A 27,245-nucleotide genomic window follows, 5' to 3' on the forward strand; every position below is an offset into this window, starting at 1 on the left:
TTTAATAACTCGGATGAACCCTTATTGCCATGAGCGTTTTTGGGTAGATAGAGCTTAAATCCCCTGGGGCTAAGACGCATGTAGAACACATACGTTTTTTCAGAAAAATCGAAGGAAGTCGACTGTGAGAAAAGAAAATAAGCCGAGACGGATTTTAAGACTACCGTGACACGGCAGAAATTCCCGACGGTACACTGTATCGTGACACGACAGTCAGAAAATCTGACTGGTGCCCTGTTTGCTTTTGCGCACAATCAAATTATCCAATTTTTCCTACGGGACAGACCTGAATGCGATGTAAAAACGTCTATGCAGATGCAAAAATGCCAAATTCATCACAGGGATATTTTTTCAAGAATCTTTCAAGTCTCATCCACTCATCTTAATTAAATACCGATCACTCAAATCGATAAATAATTAAGAATCCTCCCTACTGGAGTCGCCAAATTGTAGGCGTCGCTCGAAGTGCGCCTACGTTAAAAGCATGTTGTGAATATGCTTGGAACTCATAGGAAGTGGGAATTGACATTACGATTAGGGACAAATAAAGTAGGGAGCCGCCAACAAGTTTTTAAGGAACTTGTAAACCGTTCACGGATCATAAAAAAGGCAACCACGATAAAGGGACAACGAAGGCAACGATTGACCCGTGAAGGTTACACCCCATTCATAATTCATGAGATTATTAACTACATATGGTTCGGAACCACGAAAGGAGGATCGGGGATGATGGTACGAAGTGAGTCATGGAGTCACATTCGCCCGTATTGGCTTCTAGTCGATTCTTATAGTGAAAAGCATTCCTGTGATCTCAAAGGCATACAAACAATAATTCAATTCGCTCCAAAACATTATTTAACTAAATTGATTGAATATTAATGCACACATTATTCTAAAATATTAGTGATCACTTCAATTAATAACAAGATTAAAAAGGAACCTAAACCGGTTGTCCAAATTATCTTATTAGGCGTGATTTTCAATTACATATTCCCTTTAACATGAAATATGGTGATCAATAAAAATAATAGAATCAATATTAAAAAAACCAATTTAATCATAATTCTAACAACATAACAATCGTTAGAAAAATAACAATAATAAAAAGAGCATGATCCTTACTTTGAATCTGTTTGTTTGCAACTACAAAATAATAAACGAGTTAGTAACTTCAAGGAAATAATAAAACAATAACTAAATTAAATTAAATAAAAACAAGGTTAATTTTGGGGCCAAACCCTCAAACGATTCTACCTTTCACGCCTTGGTTTAAGGACAGAACCTCGAGTAAAATATGGACTCCTTTGAGTGCTTGAAGAAGGAATTTTGAAGTGAATAGGGTAGGCTAGTGTTTAGGTTAAGAGCATAGAAGAGAGAAAAAATAAGAATAATCGAATTATGGTTGCCCCGTTCATCAGAAATGAGGGGGTATTTATAGGGAAATGTGCTGAGGGAGCACACGGAACCCTAAAATGATAAAAACCCTAAAAAAGTATCCCGTGACATGGTCAGACTGTACCGTGACACGGTTAGACTGTACCGTCAAACGGTACAAGTTCCCGTGACACGGTCAGTTTTAGAGTGTCGCGGGAAATTTTCAGAAAACGGAACGGAAAACGCGTTAAGGGCTTACGCGGAAAGGACACGGAACTCCCCGTGTCACGGGAAGTCCCACGGTCAGACAGGAAGAGTTCCTGTGACACGGTCAGTTCCAGTCCACTTTTCCGTCTAAATTCATTTTTAACCCTAATTTCTTTCGGCTTTTTAAGTGCCGATTGATAATTTCGGGCTTTTTTCTGACTTTTATTATTCGGGCTAAAATAAGAAAATAATAAAATAAAAATAAATAAAATATTTGGGCCAAAAATAATAATAAAATAATAAAATAAAAAGGTTTGGGCTTAAAATTAATTAACAAATTAAAACAATGCTTTTACCAAACATCAAGACTGATCCATAGACCTTTCGAAAATATGAATTTAATAAAATACGATATTTTAAGCACTCTCGAGATTAAATACTAAACCCGACCAATGGCGGCGGTGAAAGGTTATTTATCATCGGGCTTGGTTTTGGGTAGACATTTTTAGGTGTCTACAACGATTTATTCCTGAAGAAATGAATAATCAAGGATTACAATAGATTGAGCATGTATTAAATAATCTTAGAAGGGTATTGACAGATTTACCTGACATGCCACAATCTTTTTCAAAGTTAGCACGTAATACCTTAAGTTGGTTGATAAGAGATGAACTTGAATATGACACACATGATGCAGCCAACATGTATGTCTTTCCTGTCCTACCACTACCGTAGACAAAAAATAGGCCACCTACATCTCGAGAATGAGCATCAAGTATTGCAGCATATACTCTATATTAATCCGTGTTTAACCCTCTAACCGAAATTCAAATCTGAAAGAAAGATCGTGCTCTTTGTGGCTTCATCAGGAATTGCTGCTTTATTATTGCCTGGGGGTAAAACTGCACATTAGACTTTCAAGATTTCTTTGATCCTTATTAACATTCCGTTTGTAACTTCAAAAAAGACTCAACTCGTGTTGATTTGATCCGTGAAGCATAATTAATTATATGGGATGAGCACCAATGACCCATCGGTTAGCATTTGTGGCGGTAGATCGACTATTCAAGGATACTTGTAATGACAATAGTGTTTTCGGAGGTAAATTTGTTGTTCTTGGTGGAGCCTTTAGAAAGATACTTCCCTTGGTGCCAGATAAAGGGCGAGAATATATTGTTGCATATACCTTGCATTAAGCATCCTTTTGGAGAGACTGCCAAGTAATGTGCCTAAGGATAAACATGCGTTTATGTTGAAGTGGCGTTCCCTCCGATACCCTTTAACCATTATTTGAGAATTTGCTGATTGGATAATAAAAGTTGGAGAAGGAGTAATAGCAGGAGTAATAGCAGGAGTGCCCTTTAACCATTATTTAACTAAATTTGATTGAAATACCACGTGATTTTTTTATAACCAATGATGAATATAGTTTGCAAAATCTCATTACCTTTGCCTACCCCAACTTGCCTTCAAATTACACGGATTTGGAGTACCTCAAGGATTGCGGAATTCTAGCACCAACAAACAATGATGTAGATGAGTTAAATTCGAAAAGTTTATCAATGCTACTAGGAAACGTGCAGAGATACTATAGTTCGGATACTTTGGGTCATACAGGAGATGGTGGGATCCTTGATAACATGGAGCCTATAGAATTATTAAACTCATCAAATTTGTAAGGTCTTCCTAATCAATTCTTAGACTTGAAAGTTGGTGCCTAGGTAAAATTGATGAGAAATATGAAGCAATACATAGGGTTGTGCAATGGAACACGCCTTATAATCAAGAAATTGGGTTATAGAGTGATTTAGGCACAGGTGATCACATGTCTAAGAGCTACAGAATCAGTTCTAATTCCATGAATTGATTTAACACCTTCCAACAAGAAGATAGATCTCCCTCTTAAAAGAAGGCAATTTCCATTAAAATTAGGCTTTGCCATGACAATAAATAAAAGCCGAGGACATACATTGAGCAAAGTTAGCATTTTTCTCCACAGGCCCGTGTTTAGTCATGGCCAGTCAACTACAGAATCAGTTCTAGTTATATGTTGCTTGGACCCGCCTAGTTAGCATTGCGCTCCCGCCGCCTCCAGACACCAACACGCCTCTAAAAGAAGTAGAGGTCCAGACGGACCATGATTAAGGTGATGATGGAGACATTGAAATCTTTGTGGCCCTAGATGGGTAACTCATCTCTAAGCGCCTCCGTCACAAAGACAGGCGGGAGCGCAATGCTAACTAGTCGGGTCCAAGCAGGCCCCCTGGACAATCAAGTAAGCCCTCAGGGTAGCCGGTTGATCCCTCCCAAATGGCAGGATTAGCCCTGGTTACCCGCGATGAGCTCATGAAATTCATGAGCAGCCTCAAAGGTAAAATTAAAGATCCAATCAACAAGCGGTCAGCTGCTCCTAGAAAGGAACAGTCGGCCACAAAGACAGCTCAAGCAGGAAAGCAAAAGTCGGTCCAAGACCGTTAGTCGACTCCTCATCCTAATCCAAAGGAGGAGGCTCGGCCCTAGTTCGACCTTTCAAGGCTCCGTTTCCCAAAATCTGTGACAAGGAAAGCTATCTGGCATGTACAACCAGATGGTAGCAAGAAGTCCTTTCCTTATGCTCGTCAGTACATCGAGCAGAAGAGGACCCAACAGTTGTAAGAGTCGGCTTTTACGTCGACTTATCATGATAGCTTCTAAAATAACTCTGTGAGGAATTCTCAATCAGTACAGGGGACCCCGTCAAGCAGCCCCCTCGTACAATCTATGCCCCATGTAATCAACTCAGATCATTGTATGGCACAACCATTATACCGGTCGCCTACTTTGCCCTACATCTAGCTATCCTTTTTCGGAGGACAGGTGGCGTACAACTACCAGCCTATGGACTGGCGGCTTTGGCTACAATACCTTGGGGAACAACCTTCTGAATTATCCAGGGAAATAGCCGAGGCTGAACAGCCGGCCAAGGTTCAAAATGTAATGGTTGAGACCTATGATGGTGCCTCAAACCCAGAAGACTACCTGTATGCATACACCCACCTCATAAACTTACAGGAGTTGGATGATGTCGCCTGGTGTCGCTGCTTCCCAGCCACCCTGAAGGGCATAGCCAAGCAGTGGTTCAACAATTTGTCGGCTAGTTGCATTAACAGCTTCAAGACGGTTGTGTTCTTGTTTGATTCTAACTTCTCTATGAACATCCCTGTAAAGAAATTGAGCCTTGATCTAGGCCATATATGGGGAGATAGAGAAGGGTTGCGATCATACGTTAGGCGGTTCAATCTGGTGAGAATCCAGATCAGAGGACTGTCTAATGAAGTGGCTTATACTTACTTCTTCAAAGTTCTGAAGGACGGGTCGACTTTAAGTTCGAACTCGTCCGCAAGAAAATCTTTACCCTCCAAGGAGCCCTAATGCAGGCGAAAGCCTACATACAGGCAACCGAGCTCTGGTCCTCCAATAAGCAGTCAAACTCAAAGAAGTCTGACCGACAAAAGGAGAGTCGGCCTGCTCAACCGTCTCTAAAACCAGAAAAAAAGAGCAAAAAGAAAAAACTAATCTGGGCGGGATAATAACTCCAATCAGCCAGCCCAGAAGAAAAAGAAAGAATGGACGCTGTACGTTCCAAGGTACGAGTTCCACAAGGACAACTACTCCATCCTCATGGAGATAAAGTATCGGCTAACTCTAAAGAAGCCGGCTCATATGAAAGGTTCCGCTGAAAATCGGAACAAGAACAAACACTGTGATTATCATGAAGATGTCGGCCATGACACGAACGACTGCTTCAGCCTCAAGCAGACGCTTGACCGTTTGGCCGACAAAGGAGCGCTGAAATCCTATGCGAAGTCCAAAGTGGTTTCAAAGGCAAATCTGGGGAAATTAAGCAAAAAGACTCCCCAACTAGCTATTAGCTTCGAAACGGATGAAGATCCGATCTATACGATAGTAGGCAAATTTGCCAGAGGTGGCCCGACCATCTAAGGCACAAAGGACCATCTGAGAAAGATGGTCCATTCTGTTGAAGAGGGACAGGCAGCTAGCACACTCGCCTTCCCCGAAGTCATCATCACCGAAAGGGACAGAGGAAAAGTCCATCGGCCGCATGATGATCCTGTTGTCATATAATGCAAAGTGGCCAACCAGTTGGTTGGTCGCATCCTGATAAACACAGGAAGCTCCTCAGACATCATCAATTGCAAATGTCTATCCAACCTCAAGTACAAGCTTGATAGCATAATGGATGTCTCACATCCCCTTGTAGGATTTTGGGGAGGAGTTGTGCATCTAGTTGGACGCATTGATCTGCCCATTCGACTGGGGCAAAAAGGTAGCGGTCGGTACATGACCATCCGGTTCCTGATGGTCGAAGAGCTAAGAGCCTACAATCTATCCTTGGCTGACCCACTCTTAACGAGTGCAAGGCCGTCATCATCCCTGCTCTCATGCTCATCAAGTATAAAAAGGATGATGGAATTGTTAGCTCCCTAAACAAGGACCAGAAGACGGCTCAAGAATGCTATCTGTCGGACATCAAGCCTGCTGCAATGTAGTCGGTCAGGGAAAAGAGACAATAGACCTTGATGATATCAAGGATGATCATCCGACCCCATCAGCCACCAAGAAGAGAAAACATGATCAGCTGGTGGTGGTCAAAAAAGAAAAGCAATAGCAATCACTAACCAGGGAGCGGTCAGACGACCTTTTTCCCAAGCCAGCTAAAGAAAACAACGATATTCCTTTGGATGACAGTCGACCAGAGCGAACTATTAAGGTAGGGACGACTGCTTTTGCTAAGTTGGGTACAAGCTTGCACCAACTGCTGAAAGAATTCAAAGACATTTTTTCCTTTGAAGTGGATGAGATGCCAGGCATCAACCTGGATCTTGCTGTCCATAAACTAGTTGTGGATCCAAAAAAGAAACCCATTCGACAAAAGAAAAGAAACCACGGCGAGGAGAGAAGTCAGGCGGCAGCTGCCAAAGTAAAAAAGCTATTAGACGCTGGGTTCATTTGGCCTTGTAGCTTCCTTGATTGGGTTGCAAATGTTGTGCTTATAAAGATCCCAGCCAAGATCAAGGCGATCATGTCGATGCAACCGCCTAAAACCGAGAAACAAATTTAAGCATTATTGGCCGGTTGCAATATATAAGTAGGTTCATATCGAAATTAAGAACGATATGCGAACCAATATTCAAAAAGCTCAAAAGGAATGTACCTGTAATATGGGACGACGAGTGTTTAAAAGCCTTTGAAAAGATCAAATCTTATCTCGTAAATCCTCCCATATTAGCACCAGCACTTCCAGGGAGACCTCTTAGGTTGTACCTAACAGTCACTAAGGAGACCATAGGAGCTATGCTTGCACAAGAAGTAGAAGGTAAAGAAAATGCAATCTACTATATAAGCAAAAAGATGCTCGAGTATGAAGTACGGTATACACCGCTTGAGAAATTGTGCCTCGCATTAGTGTGGGCCACAACCAAGCTAAGACTTAAGTATACACTTAAGTATCTATTCGAGAAGTCTACACTCAATGGGCGTATATCAAGGTGGATAGTCAATTTAGCCCAGTTCGATGTGAGATTCATGCCTCAAAAGGCTATCAAAGGATCCGTTGTCTCAGATTTCCTAGCGGATTTTCCGATAGAAGATTCAACGCCAATACACGACAATGAATTTCCAAACGAAGACTTGATGGTCATAGAAGATGATACTTGGACTTTATACTTCGATGGAGCCTTAAACCAAAAGGGATGTGGTGTTGGAGTATTATTAGTATCACTTAAATAAGAGCATGTTCCAATCTCTATAAAGCTAGATTTCGACGTTACCAGTAACGGTGCTGAATACGAAGCATGCGTGGTAGGCCTTTAAACAACTTTAGGATTGGGAGTAAAGAAATTACCAATATTCGGAGACTCTTCATTGATAGTAAACCAGATTTCTAAAAGATGGAAAGTAAGGAGTGTAAGTCTATCCTCTTACCAAACTTATCTGGAAACTCTCACCAATCAATTACAAAGGGTAGAATACACTTGTATACTTAGAGAGGAAAACCAATTTGCTGATGCTTTGATAAGACTAGCCTCACTGGTCAGGATTCCTTCGAAAATCGAGCAAATGCCTCTAACCATAGAGAAAAGGCACAAACCGGCTTATATTCAAGTCATAGAAGATGATGAAGTGATCCAAGACGAAGAAGAAGAAGAACTGTGGTATACAGTTATACTTAATTATGTCACTAAAGGATAATATCCTCCTCACGTTGACAAAAGAGCAAAACGAGCACTAAGACTCTTAGCTTCCCAACATGTACTCATAGACAACGAGTTACATAAAAGGATACCTAAGGGCCGAGCTCTCTTATGTGTAGGGAAAAAGGATGCCCAAAGGGCTATGAGGATAGTCCACGAAGGCATCTGTGGAACTCATGTTAATGGAAAAATGCTAGTCCTAAAAATAATGCGAGAAGTGTACTATTGGACTACCATGAATAGAGATTGTCATTAATATGTAAAAACATGCCCTAAATGCCAAATTTATGCTAATATACAACATCTTCCTCCATCTCTACTTTATACCTACACTTCACCATGGCCATTATCTACATGAGGAATTGATATCATTGGTATAATTACCCCTCCAGGAACAGGAGGTCACGAATTCATCCTAGTAGCAATCGATTACTTCACAAAGTGGATTGAAGCACAATCATATGATAAACTCACTGCAAAACATGTAACACTCTTTATCGAAAGATATATCATTTGTCGATACGAAGTCCCACATGAGATGATAAGTGACAATGGAACTCACTTCCAAGATGAGTGTGAAGAATTGCTACAAAAATATGGCATTCAACATCATCATTCTTCCCTTTATAGACCTCAAGCAAATGGAGCGGTTGAGGCAGCTAATAAAAATCTAAAGACTATCATCGAGAAAATGACAGAAAATTACAAGGATTGACCTGACAAACTCCATTTTGCACTTTGGGGTTATCGCACGTCAATCCGCACATCAACTAGAAATACACCATTCTCCCTAGTTTATGGAATGGATGTTGTACAACCTGTAGAGCTAGAGATACCATCTCTACGCATTGCATTACAAAGTAAACTCGATGAAGTCGAATGGACTAGAGCAAGGTATGAAGAGCTAATTCTACTTGATGAATAGAGACTAGAAGCTCTACATCATACCAAATGCTATCAAACCCGTATGCATAGACATTTTAATAAGAAGGTCAAGACGAGAAACATCAAAGTCGGAGACTTAGTGCTAAAAGCATTAAGGAAAAATGTTTTGGATCCAAAAGGCAAATTTAGGCCTAATTGGTCCGAACCCTATATTGTCAAAACAATACTATTAGGAGGTGTAGAAAAACTAACTAACATGGATGGCAATGAGTTCTCAAACATGACAAACCTTGACCTACTTAAAAAGTACTACCCGTAATTACTTGAGTAGGACAATAAAGAGAACTACGTTTCGCTTGATTCCTTAGGAAAGGATACTTAGGAAACCCTTTACAGGTTGTGGCCACTTTAATTCTCGCAAACCTCGCATCCCAGAAATAAAAAGAAATTCGACAGAAATTCGACGGAAAAGTAGCGTCACAGAAAGAAGTCTGTCGCCGGCCGATAGACTGCAGCGCAAGGCGACAGCACCTGTCGCCGGCCGACAGACGCCAACGTCCGGTGGCAGCCGCAAAATGGCGGCGCCGCTCTTCCGGGAGTACCTGGGGAAATTTTGGTGTTTTTCGGAATATTTTCGACTTCCGTACTCGAAAAAATTTCTGAAAAAGAAAATTTTCTGTTTTCATTGCTTTAATAAATTAAATTTAAAGAAGTTGATTTAATTAAAAGGCTGAAATTTCATTAGTAAAATAAAATAAAATAAAATTACATTATTGCTTGAATTTAAATAAAAGCTTAATTAAAGAAATTAACTTTAAATTTATAAACAAAGTCTAATAAATTTGAAGTTAAGCAATGCTTCAATCTTTTTTCTCTTTCTTTGCTCTTTTCCAATTTTTATCTGAATTCTCTTCATCATCCATGACTTTAGCTAGTAGGCATCCTTTAGAGGACCTACATTCAATTTTAGAGTAAATGGTTTCTTCCTTAGCTAGGACCCCATAATTCTTTTCTATCCAAACCTTCGTTTCTGAAGTGTCAACTTTTCTTTTCCCCTTATCCTTTGTAGATTCTTTCTTCTTAGGCATCACAGGTGTTTTAAATTCAATCTTTTCACCCAAGCGTTCCTTAACAGGAATCACTTTGTCACCTAGACGATTCTTAACAATGGTTTTACTCTGATTTTTCTTCATGTCCTTCGAAGGCTTCTTAAGAAACCATCTTTTCACATCATTGGGTAAGGAAGGAGGAACCTTTTGGGTAATCACTTCCCATAAAGGTCTAGCGCTCCAATATGCGTCAAATTTCTCTACTTCTTGTGAAACAGGAAATTAATAGGGACAACAAATATCCCAGAAGGAATTGTTTGAAATAGGCCGTACTATCTGTTTACCCTGCAGGGATAATAAAAAGTCATCTTGGTTAAGCCTGGAAGACGATAGAAAGGTTGCTTGTTGACACCAACCATCTTCTCTATTTTCCACAAAGGGATGAACCACTTGATAGCAAAGTTGTAAGTGGAAAAGACTTTATTCCATTCATGGTGCCCCATCTTAGAGAAGCGTTTCTTTCGCCTCACAAAGCAATTTAGAGTATTTTTTCAACATTGTCATGAGGACTAATTAATTCTAGTCTCTCCATTAGCCATATCTGCAAAAAAAAAAAAAAAAATTAAAGCAAATAAATTAATATTACTATACAAAAATATGTTCTTGATTTATGTAATTAAAAATATTATTTTTCTACATGTAATAAAATTAGAGAGCCCCCGAAAAGGTGCTTTTGGATTTCTCTTTAATTTATCAAGACTAAGCATAGTCTCTCCAATAATTAATGGCATTAGATTCCTTCCAGATTCAATTTTCTCCAAAACAGTTAATATAACTGCTTAACCCTCATTAGTTCTACCACTAGTGAGAAGATATTGGTTAAGCATGCAAAAGAGAAAAGCCCTTTCTTCTATAAACATGAAAAGATTCAGAATAGGGTTTATCAAAGTAATGGCGTGCAAATTCTGTTAAATTAACTATACTACTGTTCTAGGTGTGGATCCAAGGGTTCTGCTGGGTGAACTAGGCACCGTTGACAACCTAGACAAGGCAACACACGTAAACTGGCCTCGGGGGTGGCTCGAAGAACCCCCCTCCGATGCTTAAGTAAGAGAGTGTTTAGATAGAGAAAGTGTACTTAGAGAGATGTAGAGAGTGTAATAACTTATGTGCCTAACCTCTTTTTTGTTGAACTTTGCCCTCTATTTATAGGTATACAATCTCCTTCGTGGAGATTTCAGCATGGTCAGCTCTACAAGCTGACTCCTTCGGGCCGGTGAGCCCTTCACAGTTGGTCTCTCGGCAATGAGTGCACACCCCGAGGAGTTGGGAAATAGTTCAGCGGGAGCTATCTTATACAACTATCCCCTCAAGAGGTGGTATGAGGTCACTTATGCCGACTCTTCTTTTTATGGCGCAACCTTCCAATCTTGAGCTCAGCTGGAAGGAATAGCTCAGCAAGACATATCCCCTACAACTAGCCCCTCGAGGGGTTGTATGAGATAATTCATGCAAGTTGTTCTAAGAAATTATCCTTATCGGCCATGGCTCAATGGGTCGTCCAGCCAAATTACCCTACACACTCCTAGCCCCTCCAGTCTCTAGGTAGGGGACGCAATCCAGATACTTGAGTCGTTTGGTTGAAATCTTGGAAAGGACTCTATCGTAGTACTGAGTGCTTAAAGGTGGCTTTTTTTCTGCCTACTGGGGGATATTTTTATCACTCCCGCTAAAGTCTGAGAAATTACGATTCTACGAGAGGAATTTTGATCACTCCCGCTGAAGTCTGAGAAATGACGATCATGCTGAGAGGAATTTCGATCACTCCCGCTGAAGTCTGAGAAATAACAATTATGCGGAGAGGAATTTCGATCACTCCCGCTGAAGTCTGAGAAATGACGATCATGCTAAAAGGATTTTCGATCACTCTCGCTGAAGTCTGAGAAATGACGATTCTACGGAAAGGAATTTCGATCACTCTCGCTGAAGTCTGAGAAATGACGATCATGTTGAGAGGATTTTCGATCACTCCCGCTGAAGATTTTTTTTTTTATCGTCGAGAATAAAATTTGCATTAATGGGACACGTGTCGGTCATCCAATCTTGCTGTTTGAATTTTACCGAAATGACATGGTGGTTTGGTTTTACTCCATGCCCAACCGCCCATTAATTCCGTATTTAATTTCAGTGTCCCCCACTTCTTTTTACCTTCTTTATTTTTTTCATCTTCGTCTCTTTAATTTCATTTCAAAGATCTCGCTCTTCGTTTCCTTCCTCAGACGTCTGTGTTCTTCCATTGTTATGGTAAGTTTCTGCTTTCTTTGCCTTCGTTTTTGCCTCAATTTTCTGCCATACTCGTTTTTCTCTTTTTCGCGCTTACTTCCTTACTAATTTGCTTTTTCTTCTGTCTTTTTTCACTGCAGTTTTGAACTTTGTTCTATTCAAGTTCTTGTGTCCGCCATTTTTGTTTTACTCTATTGCTTCTACAACTTTTTCTCTTAAAGGTACTTACTTTGTACATTTTTGTAGTATGTATATTCCCAATTTTGCCTCTTTTTGCGTTTCTCTTCCCAAGATTGTATCTCTTGATTCGCCCTAATTGTCATTGCCTAAATTTTCCCCATTTTTTGTTGTTGTATTTGCGTTCTTGGTTCATTCCCCTTTACTCCTTCATTATTCTTGTCTCTCTAAACTAATCTTTCATTTTTGGTGCCCCGCTGCCTTTTCTTCTCTTTGTAGGCTTTTTGTCTTTGTAGATTTCATAATGTCCGACTTTTTGGATAGTCAAAACATAAGTGAGCCTCAAGTGGCCACTGAATCGGATTCTCCTTCCCGATCATCTCTTTCAGGTGAGTGCCCTGCACATACCCCTCCTGTTTCTCGTTCTTCTTCCCCCACTCCTGTACAAATGGTTATGCCTTTTTACAGTCCCCCCGCTGCGAGCGGGATGGGTACTGCTACGAAACCTACTACTGCATCTGGGTCAGGCAGTAGTCGTCCTGCTTAGGGTAGTGCCTTTCACCCTTTTCAGCGCAAGCCTTACCTTGATTTCTTTGATCCCTACTACGAGCGGGTGCTTGTTAAGGATGGGATTCCTTTGTCCCACCTCACCCGTTTAAGGCTGCGCGCAATGCGCGAGAAGATGTTAGGTAATGTCGTTAAGGCTAATTCCCCTAACGTGTCTCTTGTTAGCCCCATTTCCCATACTCATCCCTTAAACAATTTTGCTTTGCTTGATGACATGGTTGATATGAATCGGTTTGATCATTATGTAGTGTAGGGTGGAGGTGTTGAGATTTCATCACCTTCTCTCTCTCCAGCTGTCCAATCAGGAAGGATGACTGAGTCACCAGGTGATCGCTCTCTTTTTGATTGCCAGCCTACTTATGTTGCGAAGCCTGTAGAGGAAGGCAATACTGAGTTCTTTCTGTATGACAAGTGCCATGGGCCCAAGAACTGCGTGCTGGATTCCAGCTAGAACAAAAACGCCAAATAGTTGAACCTTGCTTCTGTTGGGTAGAAGTTTTATGGTTTTGGTGAGAGCTATGAGTTGGTCTTGCCCGCTGATGTTACAAAGCTATCTCCTCCCCCTAATGAGCATATTGCTGTGTTTGCGTCTCAGGTGGATTTGGGTCTGAGGTTTCCCCTTGACCCTACTCTAGAGAAGGTGTTTCGTGCCTTCAATATTGGCATATACTTGCTACATCCGGCTTCTCTTCATACTTTGATTTGCCTGCTATGGTTCCTGTGGTTTCGGAGGTACCTAGAGTCTCTGCACCTGTTCATGTCCTTAGTGAGCCTGAAGAGGTCTGCTTCTAGGACTGAGTCTGGGTGGTACTATGTTGCTCCCAAGGAGGGCAGTGTTCTGTCTTACCCTAAGCTTGGTCGCTTTAGGAACTGGACTAAAAAGTTTTTCTAGGTGAAGGTGCCCTCCACTTTTGCTGCATTGCACAACTTCAGGGAGATTCGTACTAACATGGCTGGAGTCACTATCTCCCCTTCTGAGTCTGCCTTTGAGATGGAGGCTTTTGATGCTCTACAGGGAGCAGGGACCGGTGACTCCAAGTTTCCTAAGATCTGGCTGCTAAATTCCATATACATTGTGGGCAATCAGTAGCTTTCTTCCATGCGTTGGTGCTATACGCATGAGTCTGTTAAGATTTTGGCCTGCTTTCATTTCCTTTTCTCTTTTTCCTTCTATGCCTTAATCCTTATGTTGTTTTATTTTCTTTTCTTCTCCTTTTCAGGTTATGACAAGTTGGACAAGCGCATCCTTTAACTGCATTGGAGGGACCCTTTAACTGCTACTCCTGACAATCCCTCTTAGCTCTTTGACACACTAGAGGTGTATGTTGGCTCCTTGAAGAATGAGGTGCGTTTGGCTCCGGCTGAGCTACGGGCTGTTTTTGGCACCGTGACGGTTGCTGACCGCGCAGGGTCTAGTCGTGCTGAAGTTGAGCCTTCATCCTCCATTGTTGGGAGTAAACGTGAGACTCGTCCTGCCCCTCGAAGAGCGGCTTTAGAATTTGAGGTGTTAGTGGCACATGGTGCTTCTCTTGAGAAGTATCCTGTTGCGGCTTCCGGCCAGGTGGCACCTCAGACCTCTGTTGCCAAAAGACAACATGATCATGCTTCTGATGATCCAAAGAATACCGCTGACGATTTTGCGGATAGTGTTCTCAAGTTTCCCTTTGATGAGGTTGAGACTACTGCTGGGGGTGTAAAGCCCACTTCTTCTGCTGAGCATGTTCTACTCTTTTCTTCTAACGTTGATAATGCTACTACTGCGAAGGACACTGTTGATCCTTTTGTTGAAGCCACTGATTTCAAGCTCTCTGATGAAACTATCATGGAGCTTCCAAGGTTTCCACCGCGCCCTTCTAGATTAAGAGGGCGGCTCTGAAGTGCCTCCTGAGGTAAGCACGCTCAGGCAGGGGGTGCTCACAAGCAGGATCAGCCAGTTATTGACTTGGACAATGATCATGTGACCTCTACCCCTACTAAGGATGAGCTTGTAACAAAGAAGGCTCGCACCTCTTCTGGCCTTGATCCCTTTGCTTCTCACTTTGCTAACACCGGGCTTCTAGGTGGGAATGCTGATAGGGGTGTTGGTACTCAGAATTCCAGTGAACTTAATCATTGTGTTCACCAATTCTTGAGCGATGCTTTTCAGTACCCTTTGTCTGCTACCTCGATCTCTACTGGAGGTACTTTCCGCCCTACTGGGCTATCGAATTTTCTGAGGTTCCCATTGATGCCCACCTTCGCCCCATACTGTGTCTTGCGGGAGTTGAGGATGCTCCCTTTCGGCCTGAGATGAATGTGAGGGCTGATGAATCTCTGTTCATGGACGACCCCCAGAAGGGTGGTAGTTTGGGTTACCGTCTTACATAGAAAGTTCGTCTTCCAGTAGATTCTACGCGCAGCTCAGTTAGCCTTCCTACCGCTATGGCTTGTCATGACTTGCAGAAGGTTAGTTTCTTCTTTTAGCTTTCTCCTATCTGATTATGGTTTTTCTTTCTTCTTTGTTTAATCCTTTATTATTGCCTTGTCTTATTTTTATCTTCAATTGATTCCTGCTTTAACATACTCCTTTCTTTTTCTACTCTTTTTGCAGCTTGTCAGGTCTGTTAGAGACTTATCCAATGCTTTGCTGACAGTGGAGAAGGAGTATCAAAATCAGGGCTTAATTCTTTATCAAAAGAATTTGGAGGTTCAGCAGGCTCGGGCTAAGAGGGATGCACTGGTCAATGAGGTGACTACTCTAAGGGAGAGGGGAGATAGCGGCTCGAGTTGGGAGAATTTTAGCTTACTCAAACCAAGTTGACGAGCTGTGAGGAGCAGTTGCGAACCTCTCAGGCTAGGGCGTAGGTCTTGGAAACAAAGATTACTGATCTTCGTGCTGTGCATGTCACTGAGCTGGAAATTGTTAGGAAAGAGGCGCTCAAGGCTTTTGTGCTCTCCCTTGCTTTTGCTAAGTAATTTGTTGATCGCCATGATAGTGGATGGTAGGCTGCAACTCGATGTGTCAGCAGCTTATATGGTGAAGGTGAGGAGCAGCAGGCTCGCTTCAACACCTTCTAGGCTAAACTTGATGTTGCACGCGCTGCTTGTTTGTTTGAGCTGCCTGCTGACCATCAACGTGCTGCCAGCTACAAGGTTCCTAACCATGTCGTGCTGAATTTGGAGGTTCCCCATTGTCCTGACATTGCTGATGCTATTAGGGTGGAGTCCTTGGCTGGTGCACAATAAAGATTATGGCGACTGTCACCTTCCTACTCCAGTTCTTCCTCTGAGTTTTCCTCACCCAGATCTGTTGTAACTCGGTAGTTTTTTTTTACTATCTTTGTGGTGTATAGCCGCCAAAGATTATGATTTCCTGTGTCTTCTCAGAATACTTTGTCTTTTGTTACTGGGTCTATCCAACTTAACTTGAATTTTTGCTTCTCTAACTTTACTTGATGAGTGTTTCCTTGTCCTGGTGGACGAGGGCTCAGTTTTGCATACATTGTAATTAATTTGTTGGATGTTTACTCTGCCTTGGTGGGCAGGGGTTCAGCTTTTGTAGCCATTATGAGTTATCTGGCTGAATGTTTACTCTGCCCTGGTTGGCAGGGGTTCAGCTTCGTATTGTATTTACTTGATGATTTCTCTACTGTCTTGTCTGTTGATTATTTTATTGTCTGCATGTTTGTCTGGACCTACTGCTGGGCCAAGGTGCAGTAGTACCTAGACCTTAGCACAATAGCCTCTTTGTTGCGTTCAACGAAGCCTCGTAGGTTGAGCCTCCTTGTTTTCCTGATTTGATTGTTGAGGGCTCTCTTGCTTTCTTGTTCTTTGCTGTGTTTTGCAGGAACTTTGATGAGTTTTACTCTTCTTGCCCTACTAGTACTGAATGCTTATGCATTATGTGCTCTATTAAAATTTTGTAGAGACTTGCTTGGATGTTTACTAGTTTATTTGATTGCTTCCTGTCTAGGCATTACTCAGTCTTCTATGCTGAGACTTACTTCTGTCGATCAGCTTTTTGACTGCTCATTTTCTGTCATTTAGCTTGTTTTGCTGTGACTTATTTATTTCGTTGAGCTTGTTTTGCTGTGACTTATTAATATCGTTTAGCTTGTTTGTGCTGCGACTTGTTGTTTTGTGCCTCTTACTTCTCTTCGTAAGGGCTTATTATATATCTATCTTCTCCTCCTCTCCCCCTCAAAGAGGTGAGCTGGGTGGGACTAAGAGAACCTTAGTGTTACCCGCACAGCTCATCTTCTTTGTTTTCACTGCCCTCTCCTGCTCAAGTTGAACGTGTCATGCCTCCCCCTTAGGCGTCCCCGAGGTAGTGCCCTGTTTTACTTTGAGCAGGTAAGGTGAGATTTTAGGGAGGGATGCTTTCTTTTACTATTGGACGTTGTTTTGCTATTTTATGCTAGGGTGTTTTATGCTTTTAGCACTTGCATGCTCTTTTTTATTTTTTTATTTTTTTTTATTTTTTATTTCTACATGTTAGTATATGATGCTAAAACATGATATATTAAGACAGATTTATGCAATATACTCCTCACGTAGAGGCTTGTATTTCATTGAATTAAAATGACTCAAATGCCTTAGTTGACATAACATGAACTAAACAGAGTTCTTTGCAAGATTAAGACAATTATCTCCAATTTCTACTTAATATCGCATATGTTTTAAACAAAATATTTCTTTAACACATCAGCGTTATAAATATTCCTTAGGACATTACCTTCTTGATATGCGAGGGAGGAATGCACCAGGTCCTACCTGCTCGTGAATGATGAAGGGGCCTTCCCATTTGGCTGACAGCTTTCCATGCTGGTTTCCTCATCCTAATGTTGTTGTCCTACTGAGGACCAAATCTCCAGGTAAGAGTTCCTTGTGTTTGACCCTTTTGTTGAAAGCTTTGAAGATCCTTCTCTTCTAGGCTTCCAGCTTGAGGGCTGCCTGTAGCCTTACTTCTGGTAGGAAGTCTAGTTCTTCCAGCATGCGTCTTTCATTCCCTTGTGCTTCGTAGTGCTGTATCCTCAGGCTGGGAATTTGAATTTTTACTAGGACAACCACATCAACGCCGTAGACTAGAGTAAAAGGGATTTTGCTAGTGGACTCCTTTTTAGTGATTCTGTTTGCTTATAATACCTCTAGGACTAGGTCAGCCCATAGGCCCTTGTGCTCCTCCAGCTTTCTCTATAGAGTTGTTAAGATCAGTTTGTTTACTGCTTAAGCCTTACTGTTGCTTTGCGGATGGCAGACTGAGGCACTTGCATACTTGGTGCCCATGTCCTCTAGATAATCCTTGATTGTGTCGTATTCAAATTGGCATCCGTGGTAAAAGACTATGTACTGTGGCACCCCGAACCTTATGATGATGTTCTTCCATATGAACATCCTAACTTGGGTTGCCTTTATGTACTTGGAAGGCTCGGCCTCAATTCACTTAATGAAATAGTCCACCGCTAATATAAGGTACTTTCTGCCCGCTGACCTAGTGGTGAACGGTCCCAATATGTCCATTCCACACTAAGTGAACAGGATCGAGCTGAGGATTGGAGTCTGATCATTTGCAGGCTGGTTTATAACTGAGAGTACTTTTGACCCTTGTTCCACTTCCTTACATATGCTAACGCATCTTGAGCCAGAGTTGGCTAGTATACGCCTCTTCTGAGAACTTCTACTCCCAATGCCTTTCTACCAATGTGGTTGGCACATATTAACGAGTGTGCTTCTTCCATGATTTGCTCCTGTTCCCACTCAAGTATACATCTTAGCAGTGGCTTTAAGAAGCCCTTTTTGCTGAGTTATCCGTTCATCACCGTGTACCAATTGGCATCTTTTTTAACTTTCTTAGCCCGTACTTCATCGTTAGGTAGCGAACCACGAACTTTATATGCTAGTATATCTGTGAACCAAGCCCGCTGCTGTCTAATGCAGTTCACTTGCTCCTTTTCAGCTATGCTTCTTTTCTCCAAGACTTCCACCATCACTGTCCTTGTGAGGCTTTACAGGGTGGAGCTGGCTAACTTTGATAGTGTGTCGGCCTGAGAATTTCCTGCTCTAGGAACCAAGTCTATCTGAAAGTGGTCTAGCTGAGCGACCAACTCCTTTTCCTTGGTCACATATTTCAACATTGCGGGCTCCCTAATCTCAAACGCCCCCCCTCAGCTGACTAACGACAAGCTGAGAGTCAGTCTGTATATGGACTTTTTTGGCTCCTGGTGCGATACTCATACGCAGGCCTACTAGAGCTGCCTCGTACTCTACCTCGTTGTTTGATGCCTTGAATTTTAATTTTATGGCATACTCAAATACATTTCCCTCTTGGGATGTCATTATGATCCCTGCTCTGCTCCCTGTTTGGGTTGACGACACATCTACCTCCATCTTCCAGATACCAATATCATCCTCCTTCTCCTTATACAAGGCTTCCACAATGAAGTCTGCTAAGGCTTGCTCTTTGATAGCTGACCTAGGTTTGACCTCAAATTCGTACTCGGAGACCTCAATAGCCCATTTCAGGAGTCTGCCTGACGTGTCCATTTTTTGTAACGCTTTCTCCAACGGGTGATGTGTGACGATTTGAATTATGTGCGTGTCAAAATATGGCTTCAATTTCCTTGTTGTTGTTACCACTGCGAAGGACAACTTCTCAACAATGGGTACCTTTGCTCTGCCTCGGTCAGCACGTGGCTCACAAAGTATATTGGTGTAGACACCCATTTGTGTCTCCCCAAAACCAAACCCAGTGATGAGTACCTTTCGCGTCGAATCATAATCGAATGAAGTGAAAGTGTGGAAAGTTTAGTGTTGCAGATAGTTTTAATTTCCTTTCTCTTCTCTCTGTTTTTGAAAACTTATTTTAAGAAGACAGCCAATTCAGTTTGGTTGGTCCATGATATGGGTCCAATATTAGTGTAGTTTGATGGGGCTTGACAAGAGCTTTCCAACGATATATTATAAGCCCAATTCCGATGAATATTGAGGAAGTTATGGCCAATTTACTAAACTGAGCCCGGTTTGAGCCTTATATGCGGCCCAATGATCTAGAGGAGGGCCTAATATAGATTTATCATTCCTAATGCAATTAGGAATGGTTTTAGTCTTCTGGATTCTTCTAGAAGGTTCTTTTCATTCCTAATTCAATTAGCATTGATAAATTGACTTTTGTTGACTTTTAAGAGTTTTAATTAAAATCAAAGAGCATTTTTTTTAGGAAAATACGATTTTATCCTCGTGTACAGCAATTTTTATCTGATTTTAAGAAAACGCGCGATTTTCTGAATCAGCGCCAAACGCCAGCTGTAGCGCCTGGCGCTAGCATTGGCGCCTGACGCTAATGTTGGCGTGTGGCGCCAATAGCCAGCGTTGGCGCTGGTTTAGTTTTACGTGCGCCAGAAACTCTGTTTTGATATTTTATCTTTTTGGCTGATTTTCTTTATAAATAACGTCGTAAAAACTCTGTTTGGATTCACCAACTCTCATCAAGATTTTCTTGATTACTCTCTCTCTCTCTCTCTCTCTCTCTCTCTCTTCTAAACTAGCATCTCTCAAATATAAAAATTCCGCATTCATTAGATCTAGAAACACCTAGCCATATTCGAAGTTACCTTCGCCCTATATGTGAAAGGTTTAATTTCTGAGTGTTTGGTCCCAAATCTCTCTTTCAATTATTTAATTTAATTGTTTTGCTTATTATTTTCCTTGGAAGTTACTAACCTGTATATTTTGTTATTAGAAAGAGGTATGAGGCATCAAAGTAAGTGCTTTAATGATTTTTATTGATATTATGATGTAGAAATCATGCTTAGATTGTTATTATGATATTCCTAGTATCATGTCTATGGTAACTTTAATATTAAATATGATTGTTACGATTCATTTTATGTTCTTCCTAATATTTATGATTATTAGTATCATGTTAGGGTTAAAGTTTTGATCTTTATTGTTTAGTGACATGCTAGGGTTTATTATTAATCTTGTTAGTATCATGCATAGGATCTTACTAGTATTATGCTTTAACGTTGATATGATTATTTTAATTATGATTTATGATTATGATTTTATGATTATAATTATTGTTGTAATTGTTACGATTATTATTATTATGATGTTTATTATTATGTTGCTTGATATTTATTTTTATAGCTTGATCACACCTTTTATGCATGTTTAAAGGGAATTGGTACTTGTAATCACGCTTAATAAGATAATTAATAATCTTGTTTAGGGTTAATTATGATTAATTCAAGTAATCGCCAATAATAGTTTATTTATGCATTAATATTCAACCAACATAGATAAACAGGTTTAGGGTTAATCCTATTGCTTGTATGTTAGTCAGAAAGCGCACATGAATACGATCAGAATAAAGTAGAGCCCTATTATTAGGGCAGGTTCAATCTTTTTTAGATTGGATTTGTACCTTCATCCCCGAACCCTATTTGGTTCAAGACCTTATGGAGTTGACGATCTCTTGGATCGTTAAGGGGTGTAACCTTCACCTTGTGAACGGTTTACAAGTTCCTAAAACTTGTTGGCGATTCTTTTACTCTATCTTCTTTCCTTTGGACGCCACCGTACTTTAGTGTATGATCACAGTGGGGTTCAAGCTAAGGGTATTAGCGCTTGAAATATTCTTTGCAGTTTTTGGCGACTCCACTAGGGAGGATTTTTATTTTAGTTCCTGAATTTGTTTCGGCAATGATTTAGAATGAGTGGATCAGACTCAAAACGTTCTAAGTATTTCATGTGTGTAATTTTTATTAACATTATTGTCATATGCATAAAAAAATAAAGATCTCATTAGAAAGACCATCCGTAATGAGTAAAAAAATAGGATTTTACACGTAAGAAATTTGAGAAATATCTTTCACAATTAGGACCGAAATAACACTGCGCGAAACTGGAAAATTTTATCGAGCACAGAAAGCTGTCAAGGCATGTAGGAATTAGCGTCAGCAACAGAGCATTGGCGTCAGAATTTTAACTGTAGCGCTAGACGCCAGCATTGGCGCCAGGCGCTATCGCTAAAACTTGGCGCCAAGCTCTGTTTTATGGCGCCAAATTCTTCCAATACCGAGCCAGAAATATGTGTTTTAATTTCGACCAGTTTTTCGTATTGTTTGCTTGATCCTACTTCCTTATTGAGTTTTATTTCTCACTTTTCTGAAACCCATATGTGTTCTACATATGGACATAACCCTCATGGAATTAATGCTACATCTACCTGATTGAACGCTATGAGCAACAAAGGGTACATCCGAGAATGTTGAATTCACCAAACCATGGAAGCGAGTATTTTCTAAAACTCGCGGTGTCCCATCCACTCGTGCCAATCCTTCACGGTTAGGCTTCCGCGCAATGCATCCTGACAATAAACCATGGACCTTCTATTGACTAAACCATATCTCGAACTTTAGAGAACTAGAGCCATGGTTAGGTTTCAAACTCATTGCATCATATTGTGCCTACTTCACTAATTGTGCATTATTTGTTGTGCATGTATATGTATTCTTTACCGTTTGTTTGACTTGTGTTGAGATTAAATAAATTAATGACTTAAAGAACCTTGCCTAATTAATTAATTAATTAATTTGAGACAATAAAGTCTAATATTTTTATTAGAATTGACCTAGTACGACTTTAGGCATACCCCTGTTGATTAATATCACCGAAAGCAGTCCCAGATTGAAGCTCCAGCATTGGCGCCAAAGTCTAGACTGTAGCGCCACTCTGTGGAGTGTGACGCCTGGCGACAGCTCTGTCGTCTGGCACTACACTACACAGTGCGACGCCAGTCCTGTCGTTTTGCCGACAGTTAAGATTTTTGGTCGAGTCATCACCTAGTGTCTAATTAACCAGTTTGCTAATTAATTTGGTTAATTTTTGCTGTCAATAATACTTGGTTGAGTCATTAATTGAGTTTAGGCACTAAGTCCCATGGTCTTACACAAGAGTCCAAACATGTCACTTACACTCAACGCACACATCAATACACACACTTTAACCATGTCTAAGGGAGTCTTTCATGCGTGTTTTTTTTTCTGTCATTTTTTTAGGGGGGTAAGTCGGATATTAATCCTCCATTTTTTCTAAATAAAAAAAATACTATACTTAGCTCTTAAAAATATGCACCCATTTTTTTTCATTTTTTCCTCTTTAAAAAACCGTAAAGTCAAGTCGATTTGAGTCAAGTAATTAAAACACAAAATGGTTTAAATTACAGCGCATGGTCAAGAAAGGAAGGACGATTAATAAAAAACAACCTTTTCGTACAAGTCCAACTTTTTGACAAACCCATAGCTCGTAAGAGGAAAACTAAGACCATAATGGCAACACAAGAGGAAGTCAATGAGCTCAGGAACCGACTAGTTACCGTGACTGAAGCACTGAAGCTCCTCACACTTAAGATCGATGATCCCGTGAAACAACAACAGATGTACCTCATACAAGAGAGTCTAAGCAAGCTATTTAGCTACTACAAATTTCAAGGGCTTACTTCACAAGGGGTCTCGGTTGACAAAGATCTTCTTCCGCAGAAGTTCAATGCCAACGACATCCCGAAAGTCAAAGCAACTGATAACCTTTATTTTCATTTAAGAGCCTTCGAGACGATAATGAGTATTAAGGGTATCGATAAGAAGGTTTTCCCCTCTCTGTTCTCACTATCCCTCGAGACCATTTGTCAATAATGGTTCTTTTCTCTCAAGAAAGAAAAGACCTCTACTTGGGAGTCCATAGCAAACGCTTTCGTTTATAGATACAAGTGCAATATTCAAGTTGAGACTGACCATAGAGAACTTGAAATCCTCAAGCAGAAAGAAAACGAAGGCTTCACCTCTTTCTTTAACAAATGGAGAGAAATCTCAGCTAAGATGATTGAGGTGCCAAGTGAAAAAGAGTCTGTAAGGTTATTCATCAAAAACCTTCTTGAAAAATATTCCAAGCATCTAAAGGATCAAAATAATCTCCATACTTTCAAGGCCGTCTACGACATTGGGATCAATATTGAAGACGAACTGTTAAGTTAAAAGCTGCCAACAATAACTCCAACAGTGGCGTGAAAGGAATGAAGAACGACAATCCTTCTTCTTCCAATACCACCCACTCAAACAATGTTAGCACTTTTAATTTAGGTGAAGTCCTTGCTATGAACAACCAAGGACAAAAGAAACCATTTAGGAGAAACTTTACTCCTATTGGCATGAGTTATGACACCGCATTTGATCGATTAAATGCAAAAGGTCTTATAACTCCTATTGGACCATTTGGGGACCCCCCAGTCGAAAAGAGGTCGTCCAATTAGAACCCCAATGCACACTGTAAGTATCACCAAGGTAGGGGCCATCTTACCGAAAACTGTTGGAAGCTTAAGGAAGCTATCCAAGACTTAATCGATAACAACAAGCTACCATTGCCCCCTGCCAGTAAGAAGCCAAGCATTGATAATGCACCTCTCGCTCACGCCTTGGATATCTCTGATAAGGAAAACGAAGTTGACCCCTCGTCTCTCATTAAACCTGTCAAAGAAATCCATGCCATTGAAGAAGACGAGAAGATATTCTTCGACGCCATGGATAGCCTTCCAAAACCTGCAAGTAAAGAATACATACATTGCTCACACTATCTATCATGGAAGGATCGTGTTTGCTACGTGAAACTCTCAAAGCTATAAAGGAACTTCAAAAGAAATATGACGATGTTCCACTCCCGAAAGATGAACCTAAGAGAGAATTCACACCCATGAGGCAAAGTATTTTCCTTTACAAGTCACTGAAAAACCCAAGAAGAGTAATAGAATTTACACTCCAATTGGGATCCCATATGCACAAATGTTCGAAAGGCTCTCCGAGAGTGGCAAGATCAAACCTCTCGAACCAAGACCATTCGAATCATTGAAAAGGAAAGATAGATATTACTGTCAGTATCATCAATCAGGGGGTCACACTATCGAAAACTGTTTTAAATTTAAGGATTTAGTTCAGAAAATGATTGATGAAAAAGAAACTAGTCCAAGTTCCACAAGAAGACGATGAAACCGTTAATGGAGTTTGGGAGAGTGACGAAGAACATGTCTACTTAAAAGACATAGTAGGATCTCCACCTTCTGTGTCATACGCCATGGATGACTTTTGGGCTGAAGAAGACTCATCGATAGATGTCCTCACAAGATCCGGGAGAATGCAACCTCCCGTTTCAACAAAACCTATGCCAACCACACAGCAAGTTCCCATACCTATCATTGAGGACAATGATATCGTTAAGCTGTTTAAGAAGACAAAAGTTGAGATGAATGTATGGAAACTTTTGGCGACATCTCAAGAACATAGGTTTATCCTAATGAATGCCTTGGACAAAATAGGCATAGATTCTGACACTACACCTGAGGGGTTAGCCAACTTCCTCACAAGTGATCTTCCTAGTCCAATTAATTTGATCACCTATCTGACAAGGATTTACCTCTAGAAGGTGACAAACATTACAAGGCATTAAACCTCACAGTAGTTTGCAAGAGAATGAATGTCCCTATGACTCTTGTAGACAATGGATCGACCATCAACGTCTGTCCACTTAGAACTGCGAGTATGCTAGGCATAAGGGATGAAGATTTAACTCCGTCTACACAAGGAATAAGGGCCTACGAAAACACTCGTCGTCAAGTTCTTGGTAAAATTACCTTGAATGTAACAGCGGGAGCAATAGAACATGCTACTACTTTCCAAGTTGTAGACATTAAAGCTTCGTTCAATTTGCTGTTGGGACGCCCTTGGCTTCATGACCTAAAGGTCGTCCCCTCATCTCTCCACCGACAAGTAAAAGCCGTAGTTGGGGGAATTCCTATCACCATCAATGCTTCACCTATGAGGATCAAGTCCATATAAAATCCAATCATTAATGTGGAGCACGACGAGGATGATGAAGTCTTATGGGGCTTTAACGAAGAAGTCTCCTTAATCCTAGAAGATGAAAGGACCACTCTTTTCCATGACCCCCATTCCAACATGATTGTAAATGCTATGCTGAAGAAACAAGTACATTTTCCTGGGATGACCCTAGGAAAGAAGAAAGGAATAACAAAATCGCTGGAGTCACCTGGCCTACCTAAGTTAGACACTTTCGGACTTGGTTTCGAACCGACTCGGAAAGATCTCAAGCGAGCCTTGGAAAATTCAAAGGCACATAGAGACTCTCGCACTCAAAAGAAAGCAATCCCAATGGATAAGTACCCTCTTACACTTAATGGTCAATTTATAAAAGAAGGAGAGGACTATCCATGCCATGAATTTCCCGAGCCATTCGTTGTAAACGACATAAGGCAACTGGAATTTAAGATTTTCTTGGATTGTTATTTCACAGATGAAATCCCAACACCTGTCCATAAGGAGAAAGCACCCCCATGCTTTGACTTTAACGTCATGGGATTACTATTTTGGCGAGAAAAGAATGAGCCAACTTACAGAGAAGATAACTCCTTGCTCATTCAAACAGTCTTACAAATAGAAAGCTTCGATCCCTCGAAGCTAATCACTCCAGCTGAAGGATCACTACAAGGGTGGCGCAAGACTATCAAGGTGACTACTCCAAGTGGAAGAAAAATATCCATCACGACAGGGCAAGGAGCAATGTTTGAAGAGTCGTCTAAGTCAGAGTCTGAGCCGGAGTCTTTCCCTATAGAGTCTTCTAGGTCTTTAGCAGTAGCACCTCCTCTCTCTATTTCTTCTCCTAGAATTGTTAGTGATCAAGTCCCTGAGGACATATCACTCTTTGATGTAATGATCTCATAATATAATAATATTTCTCCTTCTCCTTATTTCTTGTGTTCTTCTCTAAACCAAGATGACGAGCATTGCTTAACTAACAATGAAAAAAGACAAAGAAATTATTAAAGCAATGAAAACACTCGAAAAGAAAACAGCGGTAATTGAAGAAACTAAACGGTCGATATCTCAAATTATTCAACCAATAAAAGAGAAGTTAAAATCGGATTAACACTTAATGAACAAGAAAGAACCTATTTAATTAACTTACTTAAAGAATTTATCGATTTATTTGCTTGGTCATATGAAGATATGCCAGGCATTAATAGAGAAATAGCTCAACACACTATACCACTAATTCCAGGAATGAAACCTGTAAAACAAAAGTTACGTCAAATGAAAACCAACGTAGCTCTTAAAATAAAAGAAGAAGTCCAAAAACAAATAACTGCAGGTTTCATCAAGGTATCCAAATACCACGAATGGATCGCCAATGTCGTCCTAGTTCCGAAAAAAGATGGAAGGGTAAGAATGTGTGTCGACTATCGAGATTTATATAAGGCAAGTCCAAAGGAAGACTTCCCTTTGCCACACATCGATATTCTGGTAGATAACATGGCAAATCACGCGCTTCTCTTATTCATGGATGGGTACGCAGGTTATAACCAAATTCTCATGGCAGAAGAAGACATGGAGAAAACAACTTTTAT

The 27,245-nt window shown here is 40.7% G+C and overlaps 1 protein-coding gene across 1 annotated transcript; it reads right to left on the reverse strand.

The window, feature by feature from the left end:
* Positions 1-18,925: 18,925 nt before the first annotated feature.
* On the reverse strand, positions 18,926-19,498 carry LOC145640100 (uncharacterized). Its single transcript, XM_081691412.1, has one exon. It carries the CDS (start codon positions 19,496-19,498, stop codon positions 18,926-18,928), a length of 573 nt encoding a protein of 190 aa, XP_081547538.1.
* Between the last annotated feature and the right edge of the window lie 7,747 nt (positions 19,499-27,245).

Source organism: Chenopodium album, chromosome 7 (genome assembly GCF_948465745.1).
Source record: "Chenopodium album chromosome 7, dcCheAlbu1.1, whole genome shotgun sequence".
In the NCBI taxonomy this organism is placed as follows: Eukaryota; Viridiplantae; Streptophyta; class Magnoliopsida; order Caryophyllales; family Amaranthaceae; genus Chenopodium; species Chenopodium album.

Bases quoted from the DNA above. Each gene is read 5' to 3' on its own strand.
- LOC145640100 (XM_081691412.1), bottom strand. From the start codon at position 19,498: ATGGGTGTCTACACCAATATACTTTGTGAGCCACGTGCTGACCGAGGC.